Below are 23,028 nucleotides of genomic sequence, written 5' to 3' on the forward strand. Positions count from 1 at the left end.
TATAACACGAAATGCTAAAATTTTGCAGAAATATGTAACTTGTACGAAATAGTCCTGTAACAGTTAATTTTTAAGGAAAAAATCTAAAACATCACAAAGGATGATTATAGAACAAATCCATTCCATTTTAAAGAACGAGAGACGGAATGAATTTGTCTAAAAATACGAGGAAGGCCTAACAAAGTTTCTTTTAAATAGAACTTTTCAAATACTGGTAACAATGTTAGTGAATTTTTAAGTTTAACTCTATAAGAAATCTAAATATAGAGAGGCAAAATGACGCACATAGCAATAAACAATTTCTTCCATAATAGTATCTAGTAAACATTTGAGTACGTCCGTCAATGCTTGCTCCAAGGTTTCTTGTTTGTTGCTACCATATCTACACATATCATACATTGCTTAATCTGTAATTTTAGTTAAATTATAATTGTTCCCTCGTTCGGTTTGTCATAAATTACAGAAGAATGGATTTTAAAATTTTGGTGGCGTGTAGTTTGCCACAACTAGATTTTGATGTTGTTTGCCACAGTATTTTCATTGCAGATTTCTCAGATATCATCATCGCATCGTGAAGATTGAAACATCTGACGCAACAACTAAGGGTTGCCAGTCACCTTTATTTTTGATTCCTCGTGAATATGTTTATTTATTTATTTATTTGCCTGTTTTGCATATAAATGAGAGTATTCTCGAGTACGCACACAGTTGTCAAAATTACAAAATAATTATACAATGTGTTTCAAAACAACACCGACAATATTTGGAAGGTGATTCATGACACCAAGATAAGACGAAAAGTATAGACCACCTTGGGTGCACAAATGCTTCCTTCCGGAGTTATAGACTGCCGAAAACATGAAAAATGAACTTTAAAGGTCCATAGCTCCAAAACTATGGGGACCTACAGTTATCGGGTCAAGACTTCACTTGAATTGATATGTGCTTTATCCAAAAATACTTGTTTCAGAATTCTAAGGTACTCACGTAACAATTTTTATAGAGGCAGTTTGGCTGCGAGCATACAATTTGAAGTACTCACCAACTTCCTCTATAAAAATTGTTGCGAAAGTACCGCAGGATTCTGAAAAAAAGGATATTTGGATAGGGCACATACTAATTCCTAAATGAGGCGTATAGTTTCTAAATCCGCCATCTCCTTCATAAAAGGTTTCGTGAAAAACAGGAAAAAACTGATAACTCAGAGATTATGTGAGATAAAATTTTCTTTTTAGAAATACTTTTCTGCTTTCTGGACATTTATTATAACTACCAAATGACAAAAATCTCTCCCATCGTGTCGGGCATGGAAAGGAATACCAGTAAATCTACTTTTTTTTGAAAATTGGAGATGGCGGATTTAGAAACTATACGCCTCAAATAAAGTATTGGTCCGACTACGGTAGGTCACATAGTTGTGGAACTATGGGCCTTTAAAGTTTATTTTTTCATGTTTTCGGCAGCCTATAACTCGAAAGGGAGCATTTGTGCACCCAGGTTGGTCTATACTTTTCATCTTATCTTGGTGTCAGGAATCACCTCCCAAACTTTGTGGATGTCGTTTTGAAACACCCTGTATATAAGCCATAAAAACTTATATTAAATAAATAGATTAATACATAAATAACGATGACTTTTATAAGGTTACATATTCATAACATAATTAACAAAAGACATTTATAAATTGTCTTCAAAAAACTCATTTACCGAGTAGTGACACTTATCTACTAAGAACTTATGAAGATCAGATGTAAACATAGAATATGATTTATTTTACCTTAGAAAGTCGGATAACTTGTTGAAAATTTTTGTAGTTAATATATATGCTTTTTTGAAAAAAAAAACGAGAAATGTTGATGGATAACTTACAAATTATTAATGAATCGAGTATTGTATTTATGGACATTACTGTTTTCAATAAATAAGTGTTAATTGCTTATGGTAAACAAGATAATTTTATATAGATACACACAAGGTAATGGTAATATTTCTTGTCCTCGAAAGATGGGCTTGCAGGAAATCTTTGGTGACAATCCAAATACAACCCTTAGTGCTTTCGTTTGTGAGCGAAACATGCTAATACATTCAGTAGAATAACCCCCAAAAATAACTCATTACTCCATACCATAAAGAATACTCCATATCATATACTACCCAATACTATAAAGAATGGAATTTTGCATAGTACAGTGAAACTAAACCCTGTGTTGTGACATTACCTCTTAGTCTATGGAGGCCGAATTCGTTAAGTTAAAATTTCGTTAAGTTAAAATTTCGTTAAGTTGAGAAACATGCTTATTCCAAGTTAGTTTCGAACTAATGGTGACACCAAGAAATTTAGTTGAAATAGAAAAGTCGACTTTTTGTATTTACCATTATATAAGGAATAAATTTATTTTGAAGAGGATAATAAAAATTTAGCAAGGAAGTTTTATCATTGTTTAAAACTAATTTATTGCTACTTAACAAGTTACTTAATCGTGTAAATGCAGTGTTTAGATTATATTCAATATCATGTTGTGAGTTATCTGTAATAATAACATTGGTGTCATCAGCAAATATAATACATTTATTAGGCAACATTTCTTGTGTCAAATCATTAATGTATATAAGAAAGATCAGTGGACCAAGCATCGATCCTTGAGGTACACCAGATAGTATTTTACTTCTATGTTGTAAGTGTTCTCGCCTTCGGGATCAGAAAGAGATTTCACATAGCCTTGCTGCTGAAAAAGAGCATTAAGCTCCGAACAAACGAACACAAACCATCCCTAATTTCACGACAGTTTTATAAATTGACATAATTGCATATTTTCTTTTATGATAATTCTTAAAATTGCCTCCTTCTATATAACGTTCTATTTTTTCGTTATGCTAAAGAACCATGAAAATGAAGTGAAATCTTTGAGTTTTACGTCCCACGGTTATGCCGGTGAGGCTAAAGGAGACGGTGATTATGAGAAATGAATGAAATGGTGGAATGAAGAAAGTGGGAGAAAACGGGAGAACCCCGAGAAAACCCACGCACACAGTGTTAGTCCACCACAAAGTTCACTTGGCGGAGGCTGGGATCGAACCCGGGACCCCAAGCGCCAGAGGTGAACGCTCTACGCTAAAGAACCATGTTTTATATACTTAACAAATGTATAAAAAGTAGTTCGAGCTACCGCAAGAATACGAAAAGTTTCAAAATACCAATTATAACAATTGTACACATGTTAACTTACGAATCTTTAAACTGATCTGTTGTAGCCCTTCCACTAATTGTAATTCGTTTCTAATATTTTGCAGCAGTCTTTCTATAGATGTAACACACCAAAAGTAGAACGCATGCGCCTAGAAACATGACAGAAAATAATATCTATAAAATCACATTAATTTGATTAATATCCCTAGGCAGCTCTTATAAGCATAGGCATCTCTGGAGTAAAAATTGAGGGGGGACAACTAGAAGAAAGAATGCTTGCATACCTCAACTAAATTTTCGTCAAAATCGTGAGCTACTTCAGTTAGCGGATTAAACTTTCTACCTCTGCCAGTATAATTAATCATATTCTTCCATCACAGGACAGTCACTTGCTACATATTTAGAAGTTTCTCTATAATGAAAGTCGGGATCCTTTATGTCTATTGTATAGTTCCTGTCTTTGTTGAATTTCACTTCTTAATTCCCAGTTCAACTTTATACACATTATTTTACATTTTTCAGTGCAACTTTGTTTCCATGCTTTCATTTCCCTAGTTTTGTAAAGCTTCTTCTACAATCCATGTTTCTTTGCTGTGTTACCTTCATGATACTGTACCTCTATTCGCGAAGTTCAAAAGATTCCTACAACTAGCTTGTTCCTGTATCTACTTTCTCTGAACCGATATATTTTTCTTTTATATTTCAAACAAACTTGTACACACATTTGTTATTCTTTGGCAAGATCATCACTCAGATAATCAGAATAGATTGTATTTAATTTCTAATTGCATCACTGATATCGAAACTGTTTATTCTGAAAATGGGTTCAAAAGTTGCACAAATATTCCTAATTTCTTCACGCCGAAAATGCATCTCAGATACATTCTTGTGCACGATTACATCGAAAACAAATATAGTGGGGTGCAAAGTTGGTATACAACTTAAAAAGTTCTTGTTTCCTTTATTAATAATTATGTATTATATAATGAGTTTCTGATTATGAAAACACAATAACTTTATGAGGTCAAAATCAGGAATTACAATTCACTATAATATCTGAGATTCTCAAAGTGACATCCTGCAGTCCAGTTTCATCCTTCAGCATTTACATCCTGCAGTCTAGTTTCTACACTCAAGCAAACTTTGGCACAGAGGATTTCACTGTTATTAATTCTTAGCACATCTCTCTATGAAATTAGTTATGTTGTCAATAGGGTGTGATTTCCTAGAAAATACTTTATCTTTGACAACATCCCAAGTGAAAACATCTATTGAAGTGAGGTCTCTTGATCGTTGTGGTCATTCAACTGGCCATCGTCTACCTATTTAACGATTGAGTGATTTGTTGTCAAGAAACTAGCGCATTGTTACAGTTCTTACTGTAAACAGAAGTCGTTATTATCATGTTGTCGCCATAGTTGTCAAATAACAGTGTCCGGTAGCATATTAAGATACAGTATAACACCCTAGGTTTTCAACCCTTATCAAAACAGTAAAGTTTATCTCTATTTTGGTGATTTCTTCACTTGTCTCCAAATCTGGTACCATAGCAAATGATCATTTGCAATTTGAACTGGTAGTACCGTCTGGCATGTACAAAAGAAGACAAAAACTATAAAATGTTGTAGTTGTGCGGTTAACTACGAGGAGATACTCAACATTACTAAAAAAAATGAAATAGAAAATTATAATCTCAATCACAGGTAAAGTGCAAAAATAAAAAGCATTGAAAACAAAAAATGAAATAGTGATAGTTTGTAATGATTTACTAAAATTGTTATTTCACCGTATGATAACGTTAAATCATTATCCTCATTTACAGTTTTTTTTTTTTTGAAAAATTCCTACAAACAGTTAAGGGGAAATATCGGGAAAATTTCTTCTTAACAAACTGCGCAATCCATTGGGAAGATTGCGTCATTCTAACAAGAAACGGATATGAAGTATAAAGAAAATCGTAGACTCGCAGTGAAATAGCTATTGCATCAACATTGTTCATTTAGTCGAGAGGCAGAATATGGAAAAGTCTCCAAAATAAGAAGTTTGATCAACCCGAGAGAGTAAAAGCAACCGGTGGTCCTAAATCATCAAGTCCACTATCCTAATCATTTCTAGACCGCCGGTCGCTACCCTAAAGATTCCTCCGTACACCCCCTTCCCCCTCTACTAAAGCTAAAAAATGAGCGTTTCAAATAAAAGGACATATCTCTGAAACTAATCAAGATATTAATGAATTTCTTTTCCCAGTTTTATCTCTAAGGTGTGCTTTACAATTTTATCTATTCATGCTTTGGATAGACCCAACGGGTTTTCGGAAAATTTAACTTAAACATTAAAAACTGACTTATTTTGTCCTTAATATTTTCTTTTTTGCTCTGTATCTCCCCAATGAATTGAGATGTGGAAAAAACAATTCTAATTAAATTTATAGAGCATTAAATTATCTTTCCAATGGTACCAATATTGTTAGGTTTACTTCTAAAAATAGGCTACAGCGAGGTAAGTTCGAAGGAAAGTGCACTTTGATTCGAATGCTGATGCTCCGAATGGCACCACTGAATTTCAGTTCATGTCAGTTAATAAAGGTTTTGTTTCCGAGATGAAAGCTGATTTTTTCCCCAATATTTGAAGAACAATTCTCACCCTTCTACCTTGAGCTCTCCTGCACTGTCATGATCATTTCTAGATCTCCGGTCACTTGATACGACCGTACGTTAAGGATCACAAAATTTTGAAACAAGTAGACGTCTTTTATAGTGTTAAAATCCATTTATAGTTGCTATTCAGGTTGATTCAGATTTTTCAACTCTATTTGTGTGCAGTATTTCCACCGGTCATTGAAAATAATTCCTTATTTCTTTAACAAAAAAAAATGTTAATTTTACCATAATGAAAAAGCAGAAAATATAAATAAAGTAAGAACATATGTAAAGATGTCTTATGCGAGGGTAAACACCATTTACAGGTGATATATAAGGTGATTGATAACATCATTGTACACCTGAAGGATATTTCTAAAATCAAGAATGGTCTGTATTTTCTTAATGGTCACTTAAAAAAAAATGTTTATGCAGAAACCTCAATAACTATTTGTATGTAATTTAAGAGAATATTACATCGAACTTCATTAAATACTTACTAATTACTGGAAACAAGCAAAACTATAATAATATTCTATCCTAATTATCATATCAAATCTGTGCAAAATTACATATTTCTTTAGTCTTTTAAATCCTCATCAGATGAATCATTTCCTGGTACATAAGTGTTTATAAGTAAATTATAACACTTGCTACCATTACAGCTACAGGTTTTCATGCACTCCACTGAAGCCTGCACATACTTGCATTTGTTTGTGTACTACTATGTTTACATGTACAAGACTTTAACTCTGGGCAACTTTAAACCATAGACTCCTGAATGGTCCATTCGGGCACCAATTTTCCATTCGTAGTTTGCCAACCAAAATGTTCGAGTTGAAGGTAGTCAATATTCAAGTCGCTGGCGTGCCGCTAAATGTGTTTGAAAGTGTGCTCGCTTGATGTAGAGCATTAGAGCACACTTCATTGGTGGAAGATGGTCTGCTTTTTTGTGATCGAAGCAACACCATCAGTCAGTTCGCAGGAATTGGAAAAAAAGAAAGCATGGAATGTATATTGTAACAAATCATACTTGCTAAGTAACATAGGATTTGGTAATGTGGATGATGAGACGATAGCAATCGCAGAACAATTTGTGATTTAATCTCTACACCGATTCACAAAAAGTCTCGACCAATTCTGCCTATGCTGATTTGGTCGGTAACAAATACTCAGACCAACTTCCAGCAACGAAGGATGCTATAATGCCCAACATCAAGTGAGCACACCTTGAAACATATATTTGGCAGCACGCCAGCGACTCGAATATTGACGTTCTTCAACTCAACCATTTTGGGGTACGCGTCTTTGGCGTGGAAGAAACGGGTTTGAATCCCTGCGGGAGCTCATGTGGTTCGGATTCCACGTTAATCAGTAGGTCCACATATCATATAGCCTCACTGCTGAAAGGGACGTTAAACTCAATTCAACAACATCAAACATTTTGGTTGGCAAACTACGAATGGAAAATTGGTGCCCAAATGGACCACTCAGGAATTTTCCGAAAACCCGTGGGGTCCATCCAAAGCATGAATAAACAAAATCGTAAAGCACACCTTAGAGATAAAACCGGAAAAAGAAATTCATTAATACTGTATCTAGATTAGTTTCAGAGATATGGCCTTTTATTTGAAACGCTCATTTTTTAGCTTCAGTAGAGGGGGAAGGGGGTGTACGGAGGGACCTTCCGCTCGTATCAAGCGACCGGCGATCTAGAAATGATCAGGATATTGCATTTGATTATTTAGGACCACCGGTTGGTTTTACTTTCTCGGGCTAGACGAAACTTAATGACCACGTGTTCAGCCTCCACACTAATTGGAAAATCATGGTTTATAGTTCATTCTCTTCAGCATGAAACAAGCTTTCCAGAGGTGCTATGTATTGAGGCCCATAACGTACTTGAACAGGGAAAAATTGGGAGAATGTCAGGAAAATTCCCTCCAGAAATCCCTACATCAAGTTTAGACCCCTCTGGAGAGGGACACAATCCAAATGTATCTCAAAAAATACCATAGGGGTTAAGAAATGTGTGTACAATTTTTTTGTATTGATAGAGGGAATAGATATGAGGGAAAAACTTGTATACCAATACACGTTTTCCCCTCATATCTATTCTGTCTATCAATACAAAACTTCGTACACACATTTATTGTCCCCTATAGTATTTTTCGAGATACATTTGAATTGTGCTTTTACCCGGAGCCTCTCCAGAGGGGTCCAAAATTGATGGTATCTGTTAGGGATTTCTGGAGGGAATTTTCCTGACATTCTCCCAATTTTCCCTGTTTAACTACGTTATGGGCCCCAATACATAGCACCTCTGGAAAGATTGTTTCATGCTGAAGAGAATGAACTATAAACCAGGATTTTCCACTGAACAATGTTGATGCAATAGCTATTTCACTGCGAGTCTATGATTTTCTTTACTAACAGGGTTAATGGGCCCCAGAGACTTACTCCGTTGTCCATGGCACCTAATTTTTTGTGCATGAATATATTTTTGTTATTTTTATCAAATGGACTAGGTTTGATTCGGATGTCCGGTTTACAGGTTTATGTCTGTTCCTTGTAAGTTAGACAAAAAAAAAAAAAATGTAGTCATGATATTAAATGTGGCCTAACAAAATTAAAATTTTTATTACTTACATATTGCTTCGAGTGAAATGTGAAGTGCTAATAAAATAATACATACAACTATCTTCAAGAGAAGCGAATTGTGATATTTTTATGAACTGAACAATATTAAAAAAAATACATAAGCTCTTCGCATTCAGTCGTTCACTCGTGTCGCGTACGTACTTCGTGGGGCGAAAACTAGACTTGAAAATAATAATATGAATAACGTAAAAGTTTTTTTTTTTTTTTTATAGTCGAACAATGAAATAAATATAGCATACTATATAAAGTGATTTGTGTCATGCGCTTCTCGTAAGTATCTAGTTATAAAGCATTTTGCTCTCGATTGTGTAATTACTACATTGCACAATCATTCCTCCTTCATATGAAATGACGTAGGGGTGCAACATTCTTCATATCTCTGAAATGAATATGGACGTTGTGACAAGTTCAACTTTATGGATCTTTACTTTTGCTTCTTATCGTTCCCGGCAAATACGTAATATAACATTGGTAATATTGTTTGGTGGTTGTGGTTGAATAAAAACTGGAAAATCCTGTGAAAATTAAAATTGAGTGCTAAGCTCAAACCAATACCTTTTCAAACTTAAATAAAACTATAAAAACAACTAATCTAAAAAATTAAGATAAATATACAAACCTTATATATACAAACCTTTTCTCAACCAATAGGGTCTCAGACTACTTTGGCAATGGTATCAGAAAAAGACACTGTCGCAAGTCGACCAACTTCCGTAACGACAGGTCATGGGTAACGTTCTATGAAAAAGAATAAGCCCAATGACAGTTTTACATAAAAGGTTCGCCCAAACTGTAACCTCAGGTTGATTCAGTTTTCATTCAAATGATACGTCAGGGTTTTCTGTTATGTAATACACAAAATTATGTCTACTAGCAGCACCTGAAAATTCAAAATTCGTTTCGTCTGACGAACAAACTTTTCGTATGATGCCATCACTTTGTCTTTCTAGATTCAACATTATCTCGCAAAATTGAAATCGGCAATCTAGATTATCCTCTAATATACCTAATCCATGAAGTAATCTTGGACGATACATTTTCAAACATAAATGTTGAATCAGACGTCTCAAAGATCTACGGGAAATGTCTAACTCACGAAAGATCTCTAATTTTTTTCTGGGTTTTAGATAATGCCTGTGCAACTAACATTTCATTGTCCTGGGTAGTAACACTGACCAGTCGACCACTCTTTGGTGCATTATAGATGAAAGCAGTTTCATCAAGTCTATCGTATAGTTTATAAATTATTAGTCTACTTGGTTCAGTTGTATTAAATTCTGTAGCCCACCTTTTCGAACCTTTTCAGCAACATTCTCTCTTTCAGTATTGATTGATTATTCACTTCCCATTGGTTGATGGTTAAATTAGCATCTATGATTATCTCAAAAATAATTTTAAAAATACCAAAAATTATAAACATAAGGAATACAGAGGTTGTTCAGTCTACATTTGGCCAATTTCGACTTACCTAAAAATTTAGAAGAATCCATGGCGCCAGGTCCGTAAGTGCACGATGTGTTTCCCTTGGTTCCTAACAATAGTCCGTAATTTCCACTGTAATAGGCTTCTCTGAAGAACTGGGAGGGGAATCTTGTCCCATTCCCTTTGCACAGCTTTCCAAAGTCTTCCATAGTTGTCACACGCCGTTTTCCCAAATCCCGCTTCAGCAATCCAAATCCATAATAGTCCATAGGACTTACATTTAGAGATTTAACAGGTACCTTATTCAAAGGTATCACCTGTATACCACTTGCCTCCTCCATCTCCCTGTAGAATGCTAGGGACGATCGTGAGGTATGTGATGAGCATTTGTCCATGTGAATGCGCACCAGATTGGCGTCATTTCCGTACATTGTTGGAATCTCATGCTCGTAGATCGGCCGCATGATCTGCTCCTGAAAATACTGCGAATTTATTTTGCAGTTCTTCGCCACCCTACAAATCTTCAGTTTATCTCGGTAACAGTAGCCAATAACGATCATGAACCCTTTTGGGAAGGATTCTTTACAGACACGGACCCACCTCCTGAAGTTCTTGGCGCCTTTCTCTCGGTACATGATGACTCTCGGTTTGCCGCAGTCGGAAAGGTAAATCCATGCTTCATCGAGCGTTACGACGTACATCCACCTTTGTTTTGCCAGATGCCGTTCGTAAGTTTCCGGGCGTTACACTTTCGTTCCTTTTGGTGGGCATCCGTGAGAAGATGGCTGCAAGCTTTCATGACTTTTTCCAGCTTGAGTTGATGGAGTAACGTCCGGCTCACAGTCCCCAAAGACACGTCAACACGATTAGCCATACACCTTTGTGTTGGCGGATTTTCTTTCATTGCCATTTTGCGAAGTTCCCTCTGCATGGTGAGGTGGCCTTGGTGCATTCCCGCTTCCTAGGCAACTTCGTTGGTGATCCAAATGGTGGAGCTTCGTTGCCCTTGTACTTTTTAATAACATTGTTTATTCCACTTAAACTGATGTTGCAAGCATTCTTCTTGCACTGCTTTCTAATGACAGAAACACTAAAGTGGGCGTCATAAAGAGCCGCAACATAGCCTTCCTAAAACCGGCTTTGTTTGGGCGGCATTTTGGTCACAGAGCGGAAACATACACACTTGCAAACAAATTTAACACAACGCTCACAACAATGGTCCGGTTCTGTGCGTTATTGTACTCCGCGCGGAAAAACAACTCCGTTCCCAGGAAGCCACTGCACAACAGTGCAGGACGCCACGAGCCAGGTCGGGTGAGTCCATTCTGCCCGGGAGGGGGAAGGAACGAAATCGGCCAAACGTAGGCTGAACAACCTCTGTATAATATAGTTACCAGTCATGATTATCTGAAAAATAATAAATAATAAAATATAATAAACTGTATACCTATTTTTCTCCCCGTGTATTTTAAATTGTATTTCAGTTTGAAAGTCTTTCAGATGCTCCGCCGCTATCACAATCATTTCATCGAAGAAACCTTTCCTTTTCCTTATAGGGTGAGTCAAAAGTCCTTGGACACCTGTATAAGTTTGAAAATGGACGGGAAAAGTAAAAGGTAATGATGGAAACAAAGGTTTGATGAGGGGCCGCAACTTTTGAAGTGTATGTCATTCATGGCCGCCATCTTGAAATCCGCCATTTTGGATTCAAGTCAATTTTTTAAAAGGGAAGGGGGATGTATGAAACATCAAATAACACTAGCTTGAGCTCAGGAATTTAGTGGTGTAATTTGTTTTTTCCTATCTTGTACAGTTTAGAAGTTATTAATGTTCAAAGGTGGGGATTTACCTTGATACTGAATGCTGCATTACATGTTCTACATGTTGACCATCCCGTGCAATGCACAACTGTAGTCGCCGCAACCACTCTGACTGCACACGGAGGAGAATGTTTCCTGAAATTTGGTCACAGGCTTGTTGGATGCGTTCCTCCAGGTGTCTCAAATCACGGATTGTCTCAGCATACACTATCTGCTTAAGATGTCCCCATAGATAAAAATCAAGGGGCGTTAAGTCAGGGGATCTGGGCGGCCACTCCACGGGACCACGGGGACCGATCCACTTCTCTGGCAGTTGTTCATCCAACCATTCACGGACACCAAGTCCATAGTGTGGAGGGGCTCCATCGTGCTGAAAATAAGATGGGGAAATGCCGTCAGCGTTCAGTGTGGCAGGGAACACAAGGTCCTGCAGCAGCATCAGATACTGTGGTGCAGTTAAGGTGTTGTAAATGAAAAATGGCCCAATGATGCGGGTGTCCCATATGCCACACCACACCATCACCTTCGCTGAACTATGTTCTCGACTCGGGTCAACCCAGTTCGAATTTGCGTCACACCAGTATCGACAATTATGTCGATTAACCTCTCCGTTCAACGTGAAATACGCCTCGTCGCTGAACAGTATGCCCTTGGCAAACGCAGGATCCAGTTCGTGTTGTTCAGTAGCTCACATACAGAACTCCAACCGGCGATCAGGGTCATCCTCGTTCAGTTTATGTTGCATGTGCAGCTTGTAAGGATGCCACTGATTAGCGTGCAATATCCGGACAACGGAGGATTGTCTTATTACACATGCTAGGGACACACGGCGGGTACTTCGTTTAGGAATTTTCACAAACGACGCAACAGCCACCGTTGCAGTTTCCTCATTGTTGGCAGTCTTTGATCTCCCACTACGTGCCCTATCTTGAACAGAACCCGTCTCCCAAAATTTAGTGATCACGTGAGCCACCATGCTGTGCGATACCGGTTCTCTGTCTGGGTGCCGTCTGTTGTAGTCAGCTGCTATTGTTCGGCAGCTGCGTTTCCTTGATATAAGGATGATTTCGATCTTCTGTTCACGTGTCAGAGCCATTTTAGATCACCTGGAACAAAGAGAGAACTGGGTCAGTATCAAGGTAATTTCCCACTTTTGAACATTAATAACTTCTAAACTGTACAAGATAGAGAGAGAAAAAAAAAAACAAATTACACTACTAAATTCCTGAACTCAAGCTGGTGTTATTTGATGTGTCATACACCCCCCTTCCCATTTAAAAAAATGACTTGAATCCAAAATGGCGGATTTCAAGATGGCGGCCATGAATGACATACAGTCCAAAAGTTGCGGCTCCTCATCAAACCTCTGTTCCCATCATCACTTTTTACTTTTCCCGTCGATTTTCAAACTTATGCAGGTGTCCAAGGACTTTTGGCTCACCTTATATATATATTTAAACAGAAATGAAATGAAATCTTTGAGTTTTACGTCCCACGATTATGCCGGTTAGGCTAAAGGAGAGGGTGATTATGAGAGATGAGTGAAATGGTGGAATGAAGAAAGTGGGAGGAAACGGGAGAACCCCGAGAAAACCCACGAGCACGGTGTTATATTTAAACAGAGCTTAAGATATATATATATATATATATATATATATATATATATTAAGCTCTGTTTAAGTATTTACATCAGAAACCTCTTAGACCCTTATCTATGTTAACATCGCGAGTTTAATGTTCATTTCAGTATACAGGAGTTATCTTTTGACTGCAGATCCAAGTTCTTACATGTAGGATGGTCCAGAATTTCCCTTTAAATATTGAAAAGAATCAGTGGTTCAAACCTGGAGAAATAATTAATCAGACTGTTTACTTCTGCTATCTCATCACGACACAAACTGCATTGATTTTGTGTACTTTGTAATGCTTTCATTATTTCTGGTAGTTTTTCTGCTGTATGTTTCACTGCCGCAATTTGTACATTCCATCTTGTTTCAGCAGGGCTATGAAGAGATCGCCCACCAGTGTATTTTAATAATATTAATCTCTGTAGGCTTGAAAATAGCCAAGTAACAATATGGAAGTCACTTAATTGTTTTATTATCAAAGAACTTTTTTCTTGTAACTAAATGATGTTTATTTAACTCTAATTTATGAGTTATGAGAAATCAAAAGAAAATAATTTTTATCACGCCTCCCCCTCCCCCAAAGGTCCAAGCCTCCGACATTTGTCGGAATTGCCTACCGTAAGACGGCCTACCTACTTTGCACATCAGGGGTTACTTTGCACATAATATGAAAAGAGTTTCAGTCCTCTGTCGGCAAAACCACGAACAGTAAAGAGAAAGTTTCAACTGGCACCGTAAGATAGAACATCTAGCTGTATTTTGGTTATAATGTTGACGCTTAACAGTTCTAATTACCGGGAGGCAGGGTTGCCAACCATACGATAATTTATCGTGATATACGATAATTTAAGCCTTAATACGATATACGATAATGCCCTTGCGATAATCGGTGAATATACGATAATTTTAGAACGTACACTTTTTAGCAGTTTTTGAATGTACAAATAAATTGTAGGTGTGCATTAAAGAATTATAAAACACATTTTTAACACTCATTTTTGCAAGAAAGCAGCATATTTAACAATTTCATTCACATGCACATCTTACCTAATATTGAGACTAATTGCTGATAAATATTCAATGAGAGATTATAATTAAAAAAAAAAAACAATCGTTTAATTTTATCTAAAACGTTAAATAAAGATTGACAAAAACATTTTAGACTAAACTTGAACTGCTATTTACAGTAATACAGTAGCTATTTTTGTTATTATTTCCTATATTCACTAGTTAGAGTATACGACGGCGCCCCCGTATATATGAGTGAGATCGACAAACCAGCCGCGAAAGGTGAGAAAATTTTAAAAAGTAAACCCTGCTTTTCCTTGATTTTGAGCACTTTTTATTAATTTTCCTTTCATTTTATATATGTGTACATGTGTTTCATTCCTCTTTTTTCTCTTTTTCCCTCCCGAATTTTGCGCCCCTTACTATAGTGCCCGGGGCCATTGCCCCGCTTGCCCCTATCCCATGGCACGGCACTGAGCAGGATCTTCATCACCTTCAATAGCAATCTTTCACTTATATACTATTATTATATTAATAAATTCTATATAAATCTCTAACCCAGGAAGGATAACTGTTCCTCCCTGATCCCTCTATATGACACCCTGCACGCTGCACCCTCTGAATCTCACCCTTTAATTGACTTATTTTTAATTAGAGAAAGGTGTGTTTACTTTAACAATAGTAAAACACATTACGTCTGTTACTTCGGATGCGAGAAATGGGATTTAGGCGCTCTGTTTCAAATAATGCAAGAACTGTACATTTTCAAGAACTGAAGTCTGCTGACATCGAAGATCATACGGAATGATCGAAAGATCTTCCCTATCTTTCCTTTCTTATCTCAAACTGTGCTAGTGCTACCTACTAATATATAATATAAGGCGAGAGTATAGTACCTACTAAAATACAAACCTTTCTTCAACAGTTAACAATTACATGTTCTGTCAAACTCGGTCATAGCATTAAGAAATACAAGTTCTATTGACTATTTGGTATTCTACCTTAGATGTTACATGTTTAGGCCCTAATATTTATATAGAATGGGTCTGCGTCATTTATATGTATATTGAGAGATCGAATTTCGTCTGCACATGCACGGAAAGAAAAGCAAATAATTGTGTGAAGTAATTTCTACATTTGACTGAAATTTTTTGTTTCTCCGGGGGAGAATGAATTTTCTTCGGGGGGGGGAGATTCCCCCGGGCTACCCCCTGAATTCACCCCCGACTACTTTACGCGGTGTTTTCGGAACATCTGCGTTCTAAGGAAGTAGACAAATTTTGGGCTTTCATAAAAAATGCTAAAGATTCCCATGGAAATCACGAATTTTTAGAATTGGGAAGGGTTGTATTGGACATGTTAGCTTTGCCACATACTAGTGCTGATTGTGAGCGTGTATTTTCAAAAATGAACTTAATAAAAACATCATTAAGAAACAAACTGCAGTCAAGTACAGTTAGTGATATAATGCTCGCTGCCCAATGTGTACAAAACTGTGTCGAGTTTGAACCCAGTGGATTAATGATCGGATCGATGAATAAATCCAACATATATGGAGGTACAAATAAGGATAAAAAAGACGATAAGGATAATGACACCGATGTGGAGTTCGAAACTGAAGATTATTAGATAAGTTTATTATATATTATTGCTATTATTAGTAGTATTATACTTGTTTACTATAATACTACTAATAATCACGCCTATAACGAATATACGATAATTCTTTGTAATATACGATAATTTTAAGGACGAAAATCGATAATTTTGTTCTCCGAGGTTGGCAACGCTGCCGGGAGGGTTCATTGTTGTAGAGGTATGGAAAGCAGTCACTGTAAAGGCCGTCAAAATTTGAAAGATATCACGTACAAGATTTCTTGTCAAAGTTAAGTCAGTTTCGTAGTATACTACTATGTATAATGGGACTTGATGCAATAGTTGAAATTGAAATGCGAAACGTTTTAAAGACAAAAAAGTAAAACTGGGAGAAGGCGGTTTCAGCCTCTACTCGGGGTTACTTTGCACAGGTCCAAAGTACTGCTTAGACAGGAAATTATTACTACTGGAACCTCCTGCATTCTAAATTTAGGTAAAGTTCCTATTTAGCAGAATGAATTTCTTGTTGGAAAATAAATTAGGAACAGTAGCGGATCCAGAAAAGTAGTTTGAGAGAGGGTTCACTCACAGACTTCGTTTTTTTTTTTTTTTTTTTTTTTTACTAGACTTTTAAGGGGCGGCTTGCAGCTTATACCCATAGGAATGACTAACATTAGATTTAAAAAAAAAAAAAAAAGAAATCATGCAATTTTGCTAGGTTTCAACCTGAAAGTCCCAAATCCCGTAAATCTTCCACTAATTATGGTTGGGATGATATTGTTGGACATAAGGAATAACCAAGGCAAATCAGTTCACGGGGATTTTTTCTGTTCTTTAGTTGGCATTTTTGTGGGACATATGCTAAACTATTAGAATGCGGTTCCTGTACCGGTACCAGAAAATACATAATTTTCTTTACAAATATTGATAATTCAAACTAAGTACTGACACCAGTACCATCATTCAAATATCAATATTTGTAGACTGCATGCAGTTTTGTGTAGAAAGTGAAATGTATAAATACTGAAGGGAAAACATTGCACAGAAACGTTGTGTTCGTATGTTGAACATACTTTTTATATGTTGTGCAAAGTTTATATTTCAATAACTATGGTTATACTGAATGTTTACTAAGGACTTGCACTAATGTTTTCCTTATATATCTAGCTATTATATATTTAAAATACAGTGTCCTAAATCATTACGTTTGTAAGTTACATGCGATTTTCATTAAAATGGCTTAAATCTTGTCTTACGGTACTCTTATAGGCGACATATGCCTAGCTTCAACGTTAATTACATATCCAAATACACACAAACTGTACGTCACATTAATTTGGAAACGTATTTGTCTTCGAAAAACAGAAATAGCTACTTCAAGTGCTTGAACTCTTGAACAAACTTAACTGTGGTGTTAGCAACCGAAGGCGCAGTAATCTGGTAACGTGATTGACGTCTGTATGTATTCTATTTATAAACATAATGGATTTGATTGTTATAAGATAATCATCTGGCAACCCTTAACTTACTCGTCGTCAGTCTTCAAGATTATGAAATAAGATAAACAAGCAATTACAAATACTGTGGCAAACGACACCAAAATCGAGTTGTGGCAAATCACACCGTGGCAAACCGCACGTAACCAAAATTTTCACATCACAAAAGCAGGAAAATATTTGAAACCAACAATTTGTACCGCGTTATTTTAAATTTTGCGTCCCAAGAGCCACCCAGTTCGTCAGTTTCTCTGGTGCATAACAAAGATATGTGATGATATATTTTTAAAAAATATTAATAGATTTGAAATAGTAATATTTTTTTAAACCTTCTCTGTTATTCTTTATCAAAGTAAGAAAAAAATGATTGTTAATAAATTTAATTCTTAGGCAAAGCATTTAGTGCATTTAATCAGGAATAAAGTAACCTGAATATTTCAAACAATTTAATTTCAGTGTTAAAAATATTAATTGAAACATTCTTGATAGATTTTAATAATAAGAAAGATCATCTCATGAATTACCGTAATTTCATAAACAATCAATACATTCAACAGCAAAAGTTAATATTCTTTTTATATATTTTCTATCAACTTCGGAATGGTCGTAGGACCAAGTTAGTAAATATTTATGTTATTTTAAGAGGTTAAGGATTTCTATCAATCTGCCAAATAGAACTCAACTCATTGATTACAAAGTTTTCGGAGAGAAGTTGACTGAGTGATGTTGATATTTGCTAATGATTGTAGGCCTAACTATTTATTTTGTTTTAATAATATTAAGATAAATGCTGTTGGTGTTCTAGTTATTTGTATAAAAATCTTATAATGAAGAAATAAATATGTGAATGATTTGTAGCTTATATTTCCTTTTTATATAATATTTCAACAGATTACACAAAAGAAGAATTCGAGAAGAATATAGGAAAATTGATGCCTGTCATACTACTTTTCAGTTCGCTTTCGCTTGTTATGATAACCATCAAAGCTCTAGTGATGAGCCTTTTTGTTCCTGGATTTTTCCGCAAAATCGAATCACTTACATTAACATTTCTTTACTCACTTGCATGCTTCAGCTTGTTTGGAATGACATTGGTATGTGAATAAATTATTGTATTTAGTTACCAAGCAATCGTAGTTTAGAGCATTGCGTTCTCGTTTCGTAATTGAGAGTCTCCTCAACCGGTCAACTTAATAGGTTTTTCCTCAGCTTCAATAGATAAAGCAAGATGATATTTTTAATTACAGGCCGTGGTCAACTTCTTTCCTATTCTTGTTGTTCATATTGATGCTCATTGCTAGTCTTTCTAGTCTAGATGGGCTTCTTAAGTTGTAGATCAAGGTTTCTTAAAACAAATATTTGCTGTTATTTTATATTGAATGATTTTGTTTCGCAGATAGTTTCGTTATTATCATTTTTAATTTGTAAATGCATTTGTGTGTAAATAAGAGAAGAAGAGGAAAGTTCATATTTGAACTATGGATTACTACTTCCTTTCTTATGTTGCAAGCATTACCGCGTATGTATCAATAAAAAAGTATAACATATAATTGTAAATTGCATATTGTTAGAGTGTATTGTTACTTATTTATCATTAAGACATATACCAATACAATTTAAACCTATTACTAGAAACAATTAACAACTAAATATGGAAAGATATTTTATTACAAAGTTGACTAGAATTCATATTTAAGCCCACCTTGGTAGGTGTACATGATCCCGGGGTCGATTCTCGGTGGGAAAGCAGAAAAAATTAACTTCACTATCATTCACTTTCATTAATCATGTTTCCTTTAGCCTAAAGTGTCTAATTATGGAATATCGAACTAAAATCTCATTTCAACCGATATTTAAGAGTACCAGCCCACAATTCTTCTGATGCACGGAATTCGAACTTGCGAAATGAGCACGGTAACGATTACCTATAATACTGATACCTCTCTCGAGGTTACATCTATAGTTCCATACATTAATTGTTAGATTCATGAGGTTTCAGTTCTTGTCGCATCTTCTTTCTTTGTCTACTTTCTTTTCTCTATGAAAAGAATCTTGCTACTTGAATATCTTACTATTGTAATAGTGTTATCAAAGAATGTTTAGCTAATCAAATAAGAGCTTTCAGGTATCTACTCAATACTAGCGTGTGATGGAATTGATTTGAGCGAAGTGGTGTTTCAATTTGTACTGAGCTGTAATTCGAGTAGTTTGCAAATAAAACTAGACCACTCGGTGTCTTCTTGAGCTTCTGTGTTACAATGTACTATCATTATTTTTGTTCTGCAACAATACAGGCCTACCCACTTCTTTCCCTTAAGATACAAGTATCTGCAACGACAATTTAATGATAGTTGTCGATATTTAATTGAAAACATCCCAAGTTCACAACACCATGGGACAGCATGGGACAGCATGAGCGTATAACAGCATGGGACAGGCACGGGTAGTAGAGCGTGCTTCTGGTATTAAGGCTCCCTGACTCAGTATCAGGACATTCTAACTTGTAGTCAGTGGCGCATACAAAAGGAGGGGTTCCGAGTGTTAACTACCCGTGAGCAAAATAGTATGGAAAAATAATAATTTATTATTTTAAGATACAGTATGTGTACAAAAATCACATGCATCCTGAAATGATATGAGATTGGGTGCTTAAACTCCCCTTTATAAGATGCTGTGTACGCCACTGCTTGTAGTAGGCAAGTGGACAGTGTCGTGTCCATGAGTTCTCACAAGTTTTTGTGTTTCCTTTTACTATCATGATTTCACTAATTCTTTCATCATACATTTATAAGCTGCCTTCTTTAGGACATTGAACTAAACAAAAACCTTCTTTAGGACATTGAACTAAGGAGTTCATTTCATTTTCATTTCAAAAACAAAATCTGAAAGGCCACTTTCTAAACAATCTTCTTTGTACATTAACATAGTTTTCTTGTAGTTTGACCGCTAGTACTAAAAGTTTGACACGATGTGCATCTCTGTAGTAAATAGCATATTTTCAATCTCACTGATGTTAATGGCTTTAAATTTAGGCTCTTGAAAGAATGGTCTTAGAAATCTTAGGATCAGCAAATGTGAAGTGTAAACGAAAAAATAATTGGTCCCTTGACCATTTTATAATCAAATGTTTTTTTTTTTTTTTTTTTTTTTTTTTTGCTTGTGGGTTCCTACATGATAACAGAGTCCAAAAATAATAACTATATTTTCATTTTATCGTTTTCCCAACTCTGACTACAACCATTTTTGTTTGACAACAAGGCTGATTTTTGAGTTTGTAGCGGTTTGTGTTAACTTACTCAGATCTGGTGAAATCTAGGTTGATGTAACAAAAACATTTTATTCAGAAATGAACACCCTATTTTATGTCCAGTATACCTTATATGCAAAATAGTCCAAATCCGTCTAAAAAGTTGACAACTTCGAATTGACAACTTTACAATGTTAGAAAGCATGTCACCCCCCAAAAGGAATGTAACCTCAGACTAAATTGTTTGAGGGTGGTAGCTACCTAAATATACTATGTAAAATAAATAAATAAATAAATAAATACTGAGTTAAAAGTTACAATGTTTTGAAAACAGAAAATTTTCAAAAATGAAACTCAAGAACCAGCATTGCAATCCAGTCTAACAGACTGAACTTTATAGACTGAAATAGTGATGTCGTCATTTCCTTTCCGTTACCATGCTGATCGCCATGTTTTTTTCTATACAAACTGTAGAAGGCCCATGTCTTTCTCCATCATCTGCATATCGAAGTGCAGATGAGGGGCACATTTACATATTGATATGTAAATATAATGATTTTGTGATATAATTAATTGCTTATATTAGCATACTCATTGCATATTAATTAGATAGTATGAGTAATGAAGTGTAAAACACCGAGCGTAGTACGTAAATATTAATACAATATTGTATCATATTGTATTTATTAAATTGTGTTTATTCCTTTTATAGGCAAGTTATAGTGTATTTATGGGTTGCATCTAATTACTGAGTCTTAGTATAATGTATAGCTTACTGGGGATGATGGAAGAAATGATATTAAAAGCATATATGAAGGATTAATTATAAAGGAAACAAGCAGATTCTATGGGAATCATACAGGAATTTCAGGACGCTGGAAGATAGAGCGAGCGCTGAGAGAAGTTTTTTTTTTCTTTCCCGACTTTTTGTCGCCTAGTATTCAAGATGGGAGGTCCTCACAACTCACCATGGAAAGAAATAACCAGAATAGGAACTAAATAAGAGACTTTATACACAGGAAGTAGCCTACAGACTTCTTTGGTGGAACCACACTGACGTTGATACAGTGGGTCGAAACTCACCGTTTGTATTGTTTCAAAAGTCATAAACTTTTTCGCTTCTACATGCGAGATTTTAGTTTTCTATAGGTGTGATTTTCTATGTAGCGAGCTCTAGCGTCACTTCCTCCCCCCTCTTCTCAAAAGACCAGTAACGTCAGCCAGCGAGCCTTTAGCTTGTTCCCGAGATGCAACACCAGTTTAAAAATGTATACTCTGTTTTGACTTATTTTCTATGTATAATGTTAATATTTACGTAGTACGCTCAACACGTTCTTGGAAATACCGTACAAAATTCTGATTTATTTTATCAGCGTGATCCCTAATCGTACAATACATTTGGATCTGGTAATTTTCAAAAATTTAAATATAAACAAAGATGTTTCCTATATCCCTCTCCTTGCAAACATGGTGGCATTAGTAGCAGACAGTTGAAGGACAGCCACAGGAAATTGGGCTTACTTCGGCTTCTGGGAGAAATGACAGTGTGTGAATAGAATGTCAATGTATTGTAAAAATGTTATTCTTTATTTCTGTGTATGTTAACATATATTTTCTATTTCCATATGAGTGTAATAAGTGAAGAAAACCTATTGTTTTGAAAACTCTCAAAGATTTCTGCTAGGAGCAGAAAGTTCACCGTTCACCGCAAGTTGCATAGGGCAGCACTTGTCACAGGGTTGAAGGGTTGGAGTTGCTCCCAGAAGCAACCAAACTGGTGTTTTGCGGTACGGACCACCTGTGAGAATAGCCTGAAGGGACAAAACCTTTGTGAGAGAGACTGGAGGAAGCGAGTTTCCTCGTTTCCTTGTTTTTTGGGAATAGATATACTTGTTTTCGAGAGAGAACAAGGGAGTTGAACTGAGTAGCTTCAACTGAGAACACGAAATTTTCCGTTGTAAGAAGTCATCTGACTTCACTTACATAGTGTTTGATAACCCGGGACACGTGTGAACAATTTTCCGGTTCCCGTGGAGGTCCTGTGAACAACAGTCTACGCGAGTGTGTAGAGAACTCAATTTTTTATATCATCTTCTAGTAAATTCACAGAATGTGTGAAGCCATACACATTTCTGTAGTGCGTACCAATAAGTTGTGATTATTACAACAAGTGACAATGGAAATTAACATTTATATTCAATTAATTTTCTTTCATTCTCTGAGTGCTAACTGACACTCAAAAGAGATTACGAACTTTGACACTTGTCAAACAACCCACTTTGAATATGGGAAAACATACTCTTCCAGTATGGGAGAAATACGTA

At 35.8% G+C, this 23,028-nt stretch overlaps 1 protein-coding gene across 3 annotated transcripts in view; it reads left to right on the forward strand.

The window, feature by feature from the left end:
- Positions 1-23,028, forward strand: part of LOC145660561 (lipase maturation factor 2-like) — a 181,334-nt gene that overhangs the window by 102,489 nt on the left and 55,817 nt on the right. For all 3 annotated transcript variants that reach the window (XM_081725786.1, XM_081725791.1, XM_081725801.1), the window contains one exon: positions 18,349-18,551. In XM_081725786.1, coding sequence (XP_081581912.1) covers positions 18,349-18,551 — 203 coding nt within the window. The remainder of the gene's footprint in view (positions 1-18,348; positions 18,552-23,028) is intronic.

Source organism: Thermobia domestica, chromosome 1 (assembly GCF_964235325.1).
Source record: "Thermobia domestica chromosome 1, izTheDome1.hap1.1, whole genome shotgun sequence".
In the NCBI taxonomy this organism is placed as follows: domain Eukaryota; kingdom Metazoa; phylum Arthropoda; class Insecta; order Zygentoma; family Lepismatidae; genus Thermobia; species Thermobia domestica.